The sequence below is a fragment of the Fulmarus glacialis genome, unplaced genomic scaffold, assembly GCF_000690835.1.
Source record: "Fulmarus glacialis isolate BGI_N327 unplaced genomic scaffold, ASM69083v1 scaffold4595, whole genome shotgun sequence".
Taxonomy (NCBI): Eukaryota; Metazoa; Chordata; class Aves; order Procellariiformes; family Procellariidae; genus Fulmarus; species Fulmarus glacialis.
In genome coordinates this window covers 70,913-86,133 of record NW_009213589.1, presented here as the reverse complement: position 1 = coordinate 86,133, position 15,221 = coordinate 70,913, and the positions used below count along the sequence as shown (strand labels likewise).

At 49.1% G+C, this 15,221-nt stretch overlaps 1 protein-coding gene across 1 annotated transcript in view; it reads right to left on the bottom strand.

Annotated features, from left to right (window-relative positions):
• The window catches only part of LOC104077114 (hydrocephalus-inducing protein homolog), a gene marked incomplete at both ends in the record, with an annotated part of 100,529 nt that overhangs the window by 41,836 nt on the left and 43,472 nt on the right, over positions 1 to 15,221 (bottom strand). Inside the window, 4 exons of the mRNA XM_009578232.1 lie at positions 1,292 to 1,359; positions 5,722 to 5,945; positions 8,065 to 8,183; positions 12,691 to 12,790. Coding sequence (XP_009576527.1) covers positions 1,292 to 1,359; positions 5,722 to 5,945; positions 8,065 to 8,183; positions 12,691 to 12,790 — 511 coding nt within the window. The remainder of the gene's footprint in view (positions 1 to 1,291; positions 1,360 to 5,721; positions 5,946 to 8,064; positions 8,184 to 12,690; positions 12,791 to 15,221) is intronic.

Sequence of the window (15,221 nt, the reverse complement as noted above, 5' to 3'; positions counted from 1 at the left end):
GCAGGAACCGTGCCTCACCTTATCTAACAAACGGGGACATCACACCCACGCTCCACACTGGCTTTGATTACTGCCCACAAAGGTTTACATCACTTTAGCTTTCACACTAACTTTCCGTTACGCACCAGTGATACAACCGCACCCGGTGGGGATGTTCTGCAGAGACATCAGCCCACAACCTGCTCTGGAGCGGACATCTGGCTTGGCTGGCCAGCTCTGCGAGAAGGAAACATCTCCCAAGCTCACCAAGCGTTATTTGAATACAGATGGGGAGGAAAGCCACCTGCAGACACTGCAGGTGGTCTCTCCATGCCCATCCGCAGCGACCGCTGCCCACCTCTGGCAACTGCTCCAGCGGGGAGGCAGGAGGTACACAAAAAGGCCAAACAGAGACTTCACGATCCCAAATGAGACCGACGTCGCCAGGCACAGACAACAGTGAGCAGCACAGTTAAAAGGCAAAAAATACAATAGCTGCCTTCAGCTGAAAAGGCCTTATTAATGAAATCGGATTAAGTGGGATGAATCTCCTATTACACAACCATATTTCTGCCTGGTGCGTTTCTTGTTGTTTTATTTATTCAAAAGGAAACAAAGAAGTGGCAGAGTGGTGATGTAGGGAGCGGAGGAAGCGGCTCAGGAAAGGTAACGAGTTTTCTTAAAAAGTCCATGAACAGCATGAAAACACAGAGGCATCCTGGGCACAGAATGATAATGGCCCTTCAATCAATCCACAATTGATTTCACATTTAAACTTTAGATCATCTCAGTAAAAAGCCTTTTGTGAGAGGGAGATGGAGAACCAGAATCTGCATTTCAATGGAGACGCTCTGGATGCTCAGCCACCGGCTCCGTCAGCAGAGCTGGGCTTTCGGCGGGGAAGGAGAAGGAGCCCACATCTCTGAGGACACCAGCGCCTGATGCAGAGCTATTGCTTGGGCATATTACCTGGCAGGTGATAATGAGGTGGCCTCACAGCACTAATTAACATCTCACACTAAAGGTCAGGTGGGTAAATGGTGTCCTTGCCTTGCAGCAGGAACATTTACCCAGAGCAGCTACGGGCCAGTACGTGGCTTAAACTCCCTTCTCCTGCAGTCCCGTCCCCTGGGCCTCTCTGGGACAAGGACTTGCACAGTCATTCTGCTGCCAAGGAGAAGCAGCCCTGGTTTTAACACCCTGAAGGCTTGCTATGGAGGAACACAAGTGACAGATGCTCGTATGTTAAAGTGCTCCATTTTGGTAATGCACAGACCTCTCAACCTCTGGTCCAAGCCCAGGGCACACTCACCAAAGGAGACGTCACCAAAGCAGAGGGAAGGTACGTTGAAGTGAAAAGTCGGTCCGATGACACAGCCCCTGTGAGGACAAAGACAGGCAGAGGAGACATCGGCTTGGTTAGAGAAGTGCAAAGCGTTCAGCTTTCGTTACGGCTCGGATGGATAAAAGCTGGTCTCTGAACCACACTGGGTTTCAAATCAACCCGTCACCCTCGTGCCCAGCACGGCATCCATGTGGGCAGGAGGCAGCCAAAGCCAAGTGGTAGAAGCTGATAGCTGCTTAGGGCACCATGTCAAGGCAGGGGGCCAAGGGTATGTCCCCAGGTTGCTGCTGGCCCAATGAAGGACCCTGAACAAGTGATGGCTCCGTGCCTCAGTTTCCCCATCTGCAATGTGATGGGCACAGAGGCTCATTGTGTCTAGCCTTCCCAGCTGCAGGTTCCCTGCTTTGGTATTTCTTAGCTGGAACTGGTGTTTCCATGGAGTATATGAACATCTTTTCCTCAGAAGATCTTGATCCACGCAACCATTAGGCATGCAGGATTTTGAGGCATGAATCCAGGGGAGCACCCAGACACCCACTGACTGCAACAAGAGCGGCAAGAGTTCTACAGAGTGGACAGCTGAACCTTGGAGAGAAGTATCAGCTTGTCACCAGTGCACCAGCTGACACATCCAAGAGCAACACACACCTTAAACCACCGAACATGGGTGTCCTGAACCCTCCACACCTCCTCACCTGTCCTTAAATTCAGCAGCCAGTTCTCCAAACTCCAAAACTCACCAACATCCACTGAAATCAGCACTTGGAGCTGCACAACATTCATTAATTTATTTCATGGTTGATGCCAATGAATACCAGCTCTGCCTCTTAGTTAAAAATCAAGGACCACAGTGAACCGTGCCTTCTAGTTTTATTCGCAGGACTGCCACTGGGTCTGTTCTGCACAGGATCAGACCCCAGCATCCCGCAGGAGGGACCTGCATACATCCGTGGTGTCCCATTTCCAGCACCCCTTTCTAAACACCACAGAAACAAGCATTCAGGACCTTGCAAGGTTGGTTTCCAAGTAAAGAATAATCACCTATGGTCTGGGCATCTTCAGATTGCGTAGTCAAAAAGCACTCAAAAACTGACTTTCAGGTGTTTCAATTCAACGCTAATTCTCCATTCTTGGAGCTGAATCAGTTCCCGAGAGTAAGGCAGGTAGCAAATCCCTGCTGCTGGTGAAGTTCCCTCTCCAAGGACCTCACATAATCAGACCTAACCTCCCAAGCCCCAACAGCTTACTTCGGACAGAGCAAAGGGAGCAGACATCCTTTCCATCACAGCACTTGCCAGGAGATGATGGAAAACTACCTCCAAACCAACCATGACCGGGGATCACGTTGAGAAACTGCCAAGGATGAGCCTTGCCAGGCAAGTGGGGAAATGACTGCCATTTCTGCTGAGCGCCCCGAATCTGTGCTCAGGTAAGTTAAACCTGAATGACTGCCCAGAAGGCTCAGGCAAGGAGCCAACCCAGAGCTCTGTGCACCACAGCTGATAACAGCACAGCTTGCAAGAAAATGGGGGAAAACGCAGTGGTTTTGGCAACAACTGTGTTTTACAGCAGCGTTAAATAATGCATTTGTGAAGGGAGATCAGGGTCCTTGCAGAGCAGGAAGGATAACACAAGGTGGGAGAGGAACCACTTGAATGCTCATCCCCGTTCCTTCCTTTGCAGCCCAGTGTCCCACCAGCCAGCTCGCCTCCATTCAAAAGAACTGGGAGGTTTTTCTCCATGGAGACCTAAATCCAGTGCCCAAAACCTCCCGAAGAGGGAGGCTCAGCTTGACCCGGCGGGTGGACATCTTGCAGGAGTTTGAAAACAAACAGCTTGAGTTGCGGGGCTGGAGAATGAGAGATAAGGGCTGGAGAGGGATCCTTGGAAAAGGCGAGACAGAAATCAAGGAGGCAGATGCCATCTCAGTGGACTGCCATGGGAGTTACTGCTGAGGGACGCTGTATGGAGCAGGTGGGGATGCTGAGGTACCATCAGATGGGCAGCATAGGAGCCACCATCCAGGAAGGAGAAGTGCAAGGATGGGGAAGAACTAAGTAAAAAAAGGACCAGCGATCCTCTTTCACTGAGATACACGGTCTGCACTGAGCCCAGGGCGGTGCTGGCAGAACAGGGCAGAGAGTGGCCACGGAGAAGGGGAGGACGTGCTGGGCACTGGTAGCCAGGGCATCCGTGGGCCAAAAAGGACCATGTCATTTGGTTGTGGGGAAGCCAGAAGACAACTGTCCCGCTGACAGCTGTTTCCTTCCCCAGGAACAAGGCCGTCGCGGGGCAGAGGCAGTGGGCACTATCCAAGCAATACTGCATTCTACCTGTGATAAGTGCATCTTCACAAGTGAAACCTGCCCTTGCTCAAGGAGAAAGACTGCTTACGCAATAACATCCCGTGACCAATTTGGGAGAGGGACAGAGGAGAATAAATTATTCGATTGTGAAATGTTCCCTCTTGATTTCCAAAAAAAGCAGCACTTTCCCTCCAAACACAAAGCCAACATAATTGTTTCTCTACTGAGGTCAACAGCCCTACTCACCACTTGTCTTGCAAAGTAATAACCTTGTTGTTCTTTTTTTTTAATCCATTTCCCTTACCTTATCGGTAAAAATCGACTGCAGATTCCTTTCATCACTTTACTACCTTGATCTAATGCCTCCCAACAGCAGCAGCCCAGGAGGCTGGCTGCCGAGGAGGCACAGCCAGCCCCAAAGCTCCAGAGCACCCAGCATCAACCTCCCTGCCTACACCACGTTATCCCTCCAGGCCGTGGTTAACACCAGCTGGGACAAGTTCGCATGCTGCTGTGGTCCTGAGAAGTGAGCTTTGCCCCTCCTACCGCAAGCTTTTATTTTTTTTCCCTCCCCTTCTCCCCTTTGCTCGGTGAGGATTCTCTTCTGCAATGGCACCAGCCCACGGGATGATGCCCAAGTCCTTGTGGCAGCACTTGCTGTAGAGCTCCCCGTCTCCCATGTCAGGACTTTCCTGGCTGCAGACCAGAGGAACCGTAGCACTCGCTGCACGAGAGCCGGGAGCACAGCTTGTCCCAGCGCATTAGCGTGAGAGATGATGTTGAGGCTGCTGCTACCCATTTTGTATAGATTATTAACAGAGGATTTTAAAAACACTGCTTCTGGCTGCAGAATCCCCCAGGCTGGCCCATCTCCAAAGCCCTGTTGGCCTTCCTGTGTCTTCAGGTGGGACGTCCCAGGCCATCTACTGCCCAAAGCTGATACCATCACAGCGTCTGCCACGGCCCAAGGGGGAATGAGCTACCTGCAGGAAGGAGTCACTCCAGCTCCTGGGTACCTGGGCTGGGCAGCGGGCATCTCCACAACTTTCCTGATCGGCCTCCAGTCAAACTTTTTTCCAGCATGGGTAGTCACTTAAAGCCCCGGGGTCCTCAGAGATGTCAAAGGGTCACAAAAGGAACCTGCTGCTGCTGAATTCTGTGCAAAGTGTCCTGGAAAGCCACAGAGCCACCCTGGCCCAACAATAAAGGCAAAGCTGCTTTCCAGAGGAACCCAAGACTTTGAAAGTTAAACTGGGTATTCAGAGCATAGGAGGCATGGTCATAGGTGGCCAGCAGGTCGAGGGAGGGGATTCTGCCCCTCTGCCCTGCTCTGGCAAGAACCCCCCCTGCAGTGCTGCGTCCAGCTCTGGGGTCCTCAGCACAGGACAGACATGGACCTGTTGGAGCGGGTCCAGAGGAGGCCACCAAAATGATCAGAGGGATGGAACATCTCTCCTATGAAGAAAGGCTGAGAGAGTTGGGGTTGTTCAGCCTAGAGGAGAGAAGGCTCCAGGGAGACCTTACAGCAGCCTTTCAGTACTTAAAGGGGGCTTATAAGAAAGATGGGGACAGACTTTTTAGCAGGGCCTGTTGCGACAGGATAAGGGGGAATGGTTTTAAACTAGAAGAGGGGAGATTTAGACTAGATAAAAGGAAGAAATTTTTTACAATGAGGGTGGTGAGACACCGGCACAGGTTGCCCAGAGAGATGGTCGATGCCCCCTCCCTGGGAACATTCAAGTTCGGGTTGGACGGGGCTCTGAGCAACCTGATCTAGTTGAAGATGTCCCTGCCCAGGGCAGGGGGTTGGACTAGATGACCTTTAAAGGTCCCTTCCAACCCAAACTGTTCTATGATTCTATGATTTCCCCTCGCAGACAATTACACTTCATTTGCTGCTGCAATTGCAAGGTTCAAACTGGAGTCAAGGTTAAAAAGCCTTGGCTCTTAGTGTGGGGATGCTAGGATCAGAGCCGAGACCTTAAACAACATCTTTTTTTCCTCTGCTCCATCATAAACTGAGGTAGGTGGGAGATGATTACCCAGAGATAACTACAGATGTGGCCACCAAGCTCCTATAATCCTCCTCACCTGATAGTCAAGGTCACAGGCTCAGGTGATCCATTCACACTGAACCCAAATTCTTCTGTGAACTGCCCCAGAATGGTGGAACTGAAGGAGATCTGGATGACTTGGAGCTCGTCCGGCAAAATGATGCCCTCCCGGGGGAGAAAGGTGAAGCAGGAGCCCAGAGCTGTGGCTGGAGGGACCAAGTTGAAGGGAGCATCGATGGCTCCTTTGTTAAACAGGATCGCCTGCAGCAGCAAGAAAGCAAAATAGAAATACATAGGAATCTTCCTTTCTTACAGAAGGCTGATTAGTTTTCTGATTAAAGAATCAACATCTGTAAAAGGCAGAAGATGCTGTGTGCTGCTGCTTGGCAGAAGCCAAAGAAAATACAACAGGACAAGTTCTGCCTTTGGGTTTTTTCATGCAAAGCAGTGATAACCTCACATAAAGAGTCACTCTGGGTTTATTCCCCTGACACAGAGCAGTCCACTTCGACTTGCAGTGCAGAGACGTGCTCAGCATCACCGAGTTGATTCAGACCCGTCCCTAAGAGCACCGAAGGGCGGGTGCAGCATTACTAGTGAATCATCACGCAACTGCTTCTGCTCCAGATGAGTCCGATCCTGCCAAGCGCAGAACACGTTCAGCTTCCATCGCAGCCAACAAGTTTATTGCATGTAGAAGACACCTCAGTTCAGCACTATAACCAACTTCAGAAGCACTCCCCAACTCTGCTACAGTATATAATTTAGGTTTCGTTTATTTTTTCTTTAATGTGATAGTTTCTCGGTCTTTGCTCAACCAGGCATGTCGAGAAACGATGAGAGTGAGGTGCATAGCAGCTCCACCTGTTCTTTTGGGTTTCTCTTTCATAAATATTCACAGCCATCATTTATGAATTTACCATTATTTAGAAGAAAATGCAAATTTGCAACCAAGCCATATTTTGTTGAACGCTCGAGAGATCTTCTACCTCGAACAAGTGACACAATCCCGCAGTATTTGTTGAGATTCAGCTCTTTTCACGTTGGGTGGGAAATGCCCACATCTGCCGGTGGGTACCAGCATGCCGTCAGTCACCAGCAAACCTACCCAGAGCAAAGCTGCAAAGTTTCCGATTGCTGCAGGGTGAAATCCTGTCATTTCCGTGGACTTACCTATCTGCTTTGGATTTCTTTTCCCTAATTTTTGTCCTTGCAAAACCTGTCAGAAAAACTGAGACAGAAGCATAGAAATGTCCCTTATTTTTTAATTTTGCAGCTGCTGTTGAAAATAGTCACATATTCAAACTCCACAACAGTAACTTGAAAACTACTCTCTCCTCTCATGTGTTTTACACCTTAGTTACAAATTGCACTTAAGGATCCTATGCTGAGCAGAGGTTTACCTCCAGTCTAGCTGCTTAGGACAGCATTAACAGCATCATCTACTTATTCACATTTTCTCGAGTAACGAAAATAATAAATTGATATAGAGAGAATCAATACAGTACCAGCATTAAAAATGCATAGAAAGCACAATATTTTGGTAGGAAAACACCTTAATGTGTCCTTCCCTGCCACAGCCAAGCTTCTGAAAGTGTCTGGCATGATGTATTGCCTCATTTTCTACCTCTTTCGCTTGCTCTGTCTTGGTTTTTTTGAAGAAGACTTGACACCATTGGGGGGAGGCAAATATATAGAAAGGTCCTTTGCTTCATTTCAAGAAATGCTTTGCTCTTTATAGAGCCAGAGATGCACCAAGTTCAGCTTTGCTCTGGGTGGGTTTGCTGGTGACTGACGGCATGCTGGTACCCACAGGCAGATGTGGGCATTTCTCACCCAACATGAAAAGAGCTGAATCTCAACAAATACTGCGGGATTGTGTCACTTGTTCGAGGTAGTAGATCTCTCGAGTGTTCAACAAAATATGGCTTTCCTCTGACTCCCAGGAATCAGTAGGATGCACTTAACTGAAAACTGTTTGCAATGGACTTGAGTTCAAACACAGTAAATTTGTTCCAGCTGCTTTTTAACAGCCAGAGTACAAAGGTGCATTGCACCTAGGGCTGAAAGAAAAGCCTCTGAATACTTCTCCTTCCGACCCAGTATTGCTTTCGTGCATCAAGGGTTTTTTTTTTTTTGCAAGAAGCCTCCTTTTGCAGCTTGCCAAAAAGCAGCGATCAGGGCTTCACGAACAATACACCTTTCAGACCCCATCAAAAGTATGCAGATTCTGTGAAACCCCCCCAATGTGATTATTATTTCAAATATCCCCTGCTCACAGCTGCCTGAGTTGCCAGAAATCCCGCAGGTCCACGAGGCTCACTGCTGCCCCAAGAGCCACCAGGATCCACCCCAACCCCTGCGAGCCCCTTCTGCTCACCTCATAGCTGTGGGCTGAGCCAACAAAAACCTTCCCGATGTCCAGCTGGTCGAAGCTGAAGCGGAGCCGGGGCCCGATGCCTTCCCCTTTGAGGCGCAGGGGCAGCCTGGTCTCTCGGCCTAGGGAGAGATTTCCATTTCAGTACAATAATTCCCTCTGTTGCCCTGGATTTTCCAGGCTGCCTCAATGCTAGTCCCTGCCCCCGGGCTGGATGGGAGCAGCTCTAGATGCTCCAGGAGAAGATACGGGACCCTCCTCTTCCCTCAGGAGATATGCCCTTGGGCTGGTTTCTAATTTCTAACCAACCCCTTGAGCTGGTTTCTAATTTAGCAATCAGTTTGCACCCTGAAAACGTGATGCTGAGTTTAAAACATGATCTCTGAATTTCTTCCCGTGCACTTAGATGAGCTCTGAAATCCATTCAGTGAAGGCAAAAAGCTCATGAACCAGAACCGAAGATAAAACTCTGCTGTCTATACCGATGCAATCAGGAGACGACAGCACAGGAGCCGAGAGGTAGGAGCCCAAGCAAGGCGAAGCTCCCTGATAACGGCGATACGCACGTCGAGTGCTGCCCAGAGCAGGCAGAGCATCTCAGCCCCCGCCTGTGCCCAACACACAGCTCCGTACCGGGGTGGTCCGGGACTCACCTTCGGCAGCAGCGCCTAAACAACACAGGGCTTTATGATCTCCAGAGAGAAGCACTCACCCATTCCCACCACGATACCAAGAGCTCAGCCTTGTAAAGACACCTTACCTGAAGCACGCTGAGCAGTTATGGAAAGCCAGCCTCCTCACTACCGAGACCAGATAAGCGATAAATACACTGCTAATACACCCAGCCCCTGCTGCAAAGGTAACTGAGACCACAAGGCTTACAGCCAAACTCCAAGATGCTAATTTGCTCCCATATATCTGCTAAGATGACATAGGGCAGGATCTTGCAGGCTGAAGGCTGTTCTGAACCACTGGAGCAGCCCAAAGTGCCTGAATCCTAGCTCGAATTTCGGCTCGGATCTCCCTGCCATCCCATGCTACTCTGCACGGAAAGCGAGTAGCACAAGGAAGAAAAGAGAGGCCCAAAAGTTGTATAGAACCTTCACGGTAGCTTTTGTGCAAAAACATTCCTCTCTCCTTCAAGTTCCTTTTGTGCAATGCTCACCGTTTATTAAAGATCAGGGATTGAAGGTTGCTTTTAAAAAAAAGTCTTCTGCATAGATATTCCAGAATGTCCAAAATGACTTTTTATTGCAAAGAGAAGCCCAGGTGTGACAACACAGCGACTAGATCACAACTTGAAAAAAAACTCTCCTGGAACAGCCTTTTCAATGATTACTGACTTTTTGATCTTGCAACCATGGGATGAGGACGTTTGATAGTGTCCAAAGCCAGAAAGGAAGAGCTAGGGAGCTTTTGTTGAATTCAGCATTTTTTAAGTGGATCCAGTGAAAGCCCAGCTGATAGCAGAGATGAGAGTTATGTTTCACAGCTCAGGCATTAATTGGAGAGCTAGGTATTTCTATTTTACAGATATTATAAAAGAGGCAGTATTGGGTGCTCACTGTCAAAAGATTTCTCCATCTTGCATCCCGTCTGGCTTAATTTTCATTAAAAACTCTAGGCCTAAGCCATCAAAGCTCTTAGGAAATGGCAAAGATGTCCAAGTGACATGCTTTTGTCCATGATCATGCTGAGACATGTCCCATGGCCACTGTGATCAAAAAAATCAGTGGCAGTTCTTCCCCTTCTGCAGTAGATCCTCTTCCCCTCCTGAACGTCCATGGAAACCATCCTTTCTTCTACCCTTACACTGAACTTGAAACTTTAGGAAATGCCAGAAATTTTGCTCTTCCTCCTTCCAGGTGAACCTCAGAGTGGGTTTTTCCCAAAGGAGAAGGAGCAGACTAAACTACAGGCAGCATTCAGGAGAGCTGAGAGTTAAAGAAAGAGAGTATGTCCTCCTCTTTGCTAGGAGCTGGGGCTTTCAGGAACATCCAGCCTTTGCCCAAGGCCTGGGTATAGCGGGGCTGTGGCCCTGCGATGCTCCCACCATAACATGTCCTGGAGCACACAGACCGAGGGCACGGAGGGGCTACAGCCTCCTTGTCCTCAATCCCAAATCCACAGCTGGTACCGTGGAGCGAGAATTTGGATCTCAGTAGGAATACCACCTTGGCACATCATGCAGGGTGTACAGCTTGGCATTGCTGCTTTGCTTTCCAATAAATAGGGGTGTAGGTGGCCCAACAGCACAAGACTTCGTTGCCAAAGTCCTTAACTTCTGCTTTCTGACACTCAGTTTCTTGTTCACAGAATGTCCCCATGTTTTGTGACTGTTTTTGAACGTGATTTTCACCTGACCACGACAATAAACAGTTTTACATGATGCAGGACAGTTCTGTCACAAGGTAAGGGAGCGATCATCATTTGGGATTTTGCTTCTCCCTGCAAGAGTGGCTTAGAAAGGGGTTTTGCAAGGTGTAACCCAATACAGTTCTGTGTGCAGACAAACCTAAAAATGAATTTTAGGTGTCTGAGCCCCGTACCGTGTGCTCCCTTCCAGCACTCAAGAGCCATGGCTTTATTTGCACGAATAACTAAGAAAGTTCATTTTAAGCTTAAATATTTGCCAAGAGCAAATTTCAAACCACTCCTTAACTGCCAGCTTTGCAAGTTGCCCAGTGCTGATTAGTTCTGTAAACCACCTGATCCAGAAGCATCTGCTAAGCAATTTATGGAGGCACCTGCAAAAAAAGTGGAGGCCAGCAAAGCCCCTTTCCAGCAGGGCACGAGATCCAGCCGCACAACTCACAGTGCTGCACCGGGGCAAAGCTTCCAAATATTCCCAGCAAGGGACGCACACTGTCTGCAAACCATCCTCCAAAGGGATCTGTGACTGGCATGCAAGCACATGAGGAAGGCAGTCATGCCTCTTAGTGGAATCAAGAAGCAAAATTAATTGACTCCCTAGCTAAAGATCGTTGTTTTCTTCTTTAAACTCTTTTGCACCCAGGGACCTTGACTCTGGGACAGTTTCCACCCCCTGACGATACAGTGGATCAGCTCTGTTTTGTAAGGGATGGGGAGTAGGTGCATAATTGAAATTATCTCCTTGAGGTCCTCTTCCAAGGAGCCAGTGGAAGAGTTAAGTTCTCCCGAGGGTCCATCATGGTCTTCCCAAGAGCAGGCTCCTCTTTCTAAACACAGCGCTGTTTCCTAAAGCTCCTAGACTGGCTCAAGGGTTGCATGCAAGTAGTTTTCCTATTTCTCTGCAATGAAAAAGCTCTCCTGGCACAACCGCTGAAGATCCCTGCAGCAAAGTGATGGACACCCCCATCATCAGAGCAAGAGTCCCAGAGCCAGGAGCACAGCACTGAGCAAGGAATCCCTCGGGAGCAACTTTTTAAATCAATCCTTTCCTTCCACAGCTCCAGCAACTGCAGCTGGTGGGCAGGAAGACAGTTTGTTAACTCAAGCCCTGTGTAATTACTGTAGGTGGCATTTGCCAAGTAAACCCTGCGCAATTACTGTATAAATAAAAAGCTGTTTCATGACATTTGTATCTGTCAGCTTGGAGCAGTAAGGAAAGCAACAGAGCAGCTGGGTTAGCGATTTCAGCACCCTCCAGAACAGGAGCCTGGCTGCTGGAGGACCACGGGTCTTGCACCTCTTCCTCTTAGATGGGGAAAACCATAAAGTTCCCTGGGTGGAAATCTGACAGCTATCTCCCACTGTTGAAAAACACCTTGAGCAGCACCATGCAGAGACGCAGAGGAAGGACAAGGTAACCCGAACCACGCAGCTTGCTGCAAGCGTTCCCTGCCCCGCGCTAGCACAGCAAAGCGATCACCTCTGGAAGGGCAAAGCTGGTGTAACTTGGGTGGGTCAACGGTAACTGCTCCCAGAAGAAAACTTGACAGCACTTCTGTAAGACTGGATGAGCATAAAGCTTTTTCTAGCGGACTGCTCAGACTCTGATTTCCAGGGAGGGTGTTCACCCTGCTGAGTACAGCAAGGCCTGTGCAACGCTACCCGTACGCACCACGGACTAGGAGCCCCAAGGTGACAATTCCCACGCAGGGAGAGAAGCACACGCTGGCCAGAGGTGGTCCTTTCGCAGACATCCCGTGCTCAGGAGGGCTCGGCCACTTAAAGTCTGGCAGCGTCTGTGTAGCCGGAGGTGATCCAGAGTCTGGGAGCCCATTTGGAACTGGGCTTGTACCACCTCAGGAGTCTAACGATGCAACCACGTAATAAAGACTCAACTTGGAGGTAGATGATCTATAGGGGCTTAGTGCTCATCTACTAAAGCTGTTCTGCTGTGTAGCTCTTTGGCTTTACAGACACCTCGCAGCAGAGCAAATACTGGCAAACCCACGGCATGAAAACTTATCCCTTCACTGCCTTAGTTGTTCTGGGATCAGCGATCCAAGCTTGTAGCCAGGGATCCTGAGGGCTGGCCTTGGACAGGAGACCACCTGGAAACTGCAGGGACCGTGGGCATGTGCCAGCACCACCCTGCTGACCACTGACCCTTCCTAGCAATTACACGAGAACCGAGTGGGCTGGTTCTATTTGTGCCTCGCCTCCACTGTGGGTAACAGACGCAGGAGAAAGGAGCTGTACCTGAGATGTCGCAGTAGACCGTTTGTTGATAGACTCTGGCTTCTCGGGGTTTAAAGATCACATTAATTTCAACCGAAGAATTTGGCCAGACATCTCCCTCCTAAAACAGAAGCAGACAGCAAACCATTTATCTTCATTATCTTCATTATCTTTATCTTGCATCTCGTTTTCAACCACAGCCCTGTAGCCTAGATTCCGAGCACCAACGAAGAGCAAGGAGCAAGTAACACTTACCAACAAAATTTGTAAGAGTTTGGAAGCATCTGCAAAAAAACTTTAAGTCTCTTACCTTTACTGGCACCTGGTAGAGGCATTTTGTTAAATTAGGGCTATAACAAAGCAACCAAACCAGCTCACACTGCAGCAAACCACGCAGGATTTCTTCAGCAGTACCAGCCGGTCTAAGGAAAGGGTACCTCTCTCCTGCAAGCCTTCCCGTCTATCCCTGTATCACTATGGCTATGTGAACACTTCTGCTCAGATCAGAAGAGATTTAGAAAATCAAATGGATTTTTCCATTCTTAGTTACGAAGGTGCTGCCTCTTATACCCTTCACCCGTACGTGTATTTAAGTATACGATGTACTCCGGTGAGTCGGGGCGCTCAGCACCTAGCAGAACAAGCCCTCCTGCCTGGGGATCAGTGAAGAACGGACTCGTTGTTGATGGCTGCTTCTGCCCGTGCCGCGAGCACTTAGCCGGCACGTAGGTTACAAAAGATCTGAGGATGAAGTTGAGCTGGATGTGTCCTGTTTATCTCTGCAAGGTGCACACTCTCCTGTTTCCCTGAACACACGCTCAAACAAGAAGAGATGGAATTTGCTTACAGCTTCACACCTCTTTCAACCAAAAATCAAGTAAAATAGCTCTTTTCCTTGCTCAGAGAGTTAAGTCTGGGCCATGCCACCAGTGCTTCTGCAACTGTCTGCTGCTTCCTCGGGGTCTTCCCTCTCTGCTTCTCTCCCAGAGAGTCCTGGCACTGGCGTTCCATCCCAGGGAGCCCTGTCGCTCATTTTTGGAGGCATCCCTGGTTTGTGAAGGCTCTCACTCACTTACTGCAACTGATTGAAACAAAGGTACCACTTACATCCCCTCAACCCCTACCATTACAAATGTCTCTTCGTGCATTTGTTGACATAAATATATGCACATCTGACAACTGCAGTAATACTCTACAAGGAATGAAAAATTTAGCTTATAGAAGGAGACAAAACAAACAGAGTTATTTTTCTCTCAATAGAGTAAGGCTTCGATTCTGCTTGCTGCTGGGTATCCTCAGTACTTTGTCCAGAAGAGTCTTGAACTGACTGGAGCCTCCGGCACTCCTGCAGCATAAATATTAAATAACTATAATAATTCCCATCGACTTAGTGCTTATAGCTGAAAGGACAGTCCCCACAAAAATTAAAGAGCTACGACATGGTGAGTTATTGGGCTGCAGCTGCAAATAATTCCCTAATGCACAGTCTGCTCAGAGTCAACAGAACAGAGGGAAGAACAGGCGGAGAAAACTGTTTCGAACACCAACCATCACCACCACAATGATAAGAAAAATGAAGTCTGAAAGCATAAAGTCACTTGGATTCCTCTCAAAACCTAGAGCAAACACATTTGCCAGATCAAATGTACATCGTGTTTCTATCCAGCAAGCAACTGGATGAAGATGAAGCCTTATTATATGACAACACACTTGCTTGAGGAAGCAAACTGGGGACATCAGCCTGCAACCCACAGTCAGCGTGCTAGATATCAGAGCCTTTGGGTCCCATAGGGATGCCGCACGGACTGAGCATCCACACAGTTATCTTGGGTTTGCAGGAATAAAAGCATTCGGGGTGCTCCGAACAACGTAAGCTCTGCTACGACGCCTGGAGCTTGCCTAAGCCAAGCCACCGAGAAAAACCACTCGGATGATAGATTTCCCTGGCTTGGCTAATTAGAGTCTAATAACTCAGCCGTGCTCATCACCCAGCTGCTCGCTGTGTGTTTAACAGACTGAATTCGGTGGTCTCACCCTGGGCAGAGCATCCCTGGGGAGGGGGGATGCACTAGGCAGCTGCTTGCATTTACTTCAAGCCCAACGGCTGTAGCTGAACACACATCTCACCGGCGTTCTGCGCTTCTCCTTAAAGGGTGCTGCGTGGGGTGAGCTGCCCAGCGGTACTGTTTGATGCTCCAGCTGCTGTGACCCCCTGCCCCGAGAGCTCCAGAGACCCCTTGTTCAGTTCCCGCACAGCAGACGGTGCCTTGCCAGCCTCACCAGCAGCTACGCAAACACTCACCGCTGCTATGCTGAGAGCGCTGGTGATGCTGGAGGTCTTCATCTTATAGAAGGGCATAAAGCAGGGGAGGATAGCACTTAAAACAAAAACACAGGGGTGCAGTAAAAGGGAGGGGAGTTCAGCAATGAGTGGGAGTGAAAAGAACCTAATTTCAGAACGGCCACCCAGATCACTCCAAGGGAAAGCATCCATCTGCTCTGCAGAGCCCCGCGTGCCAGACGGCAAACCGGGGAGAAGGTGTTTGAATCAT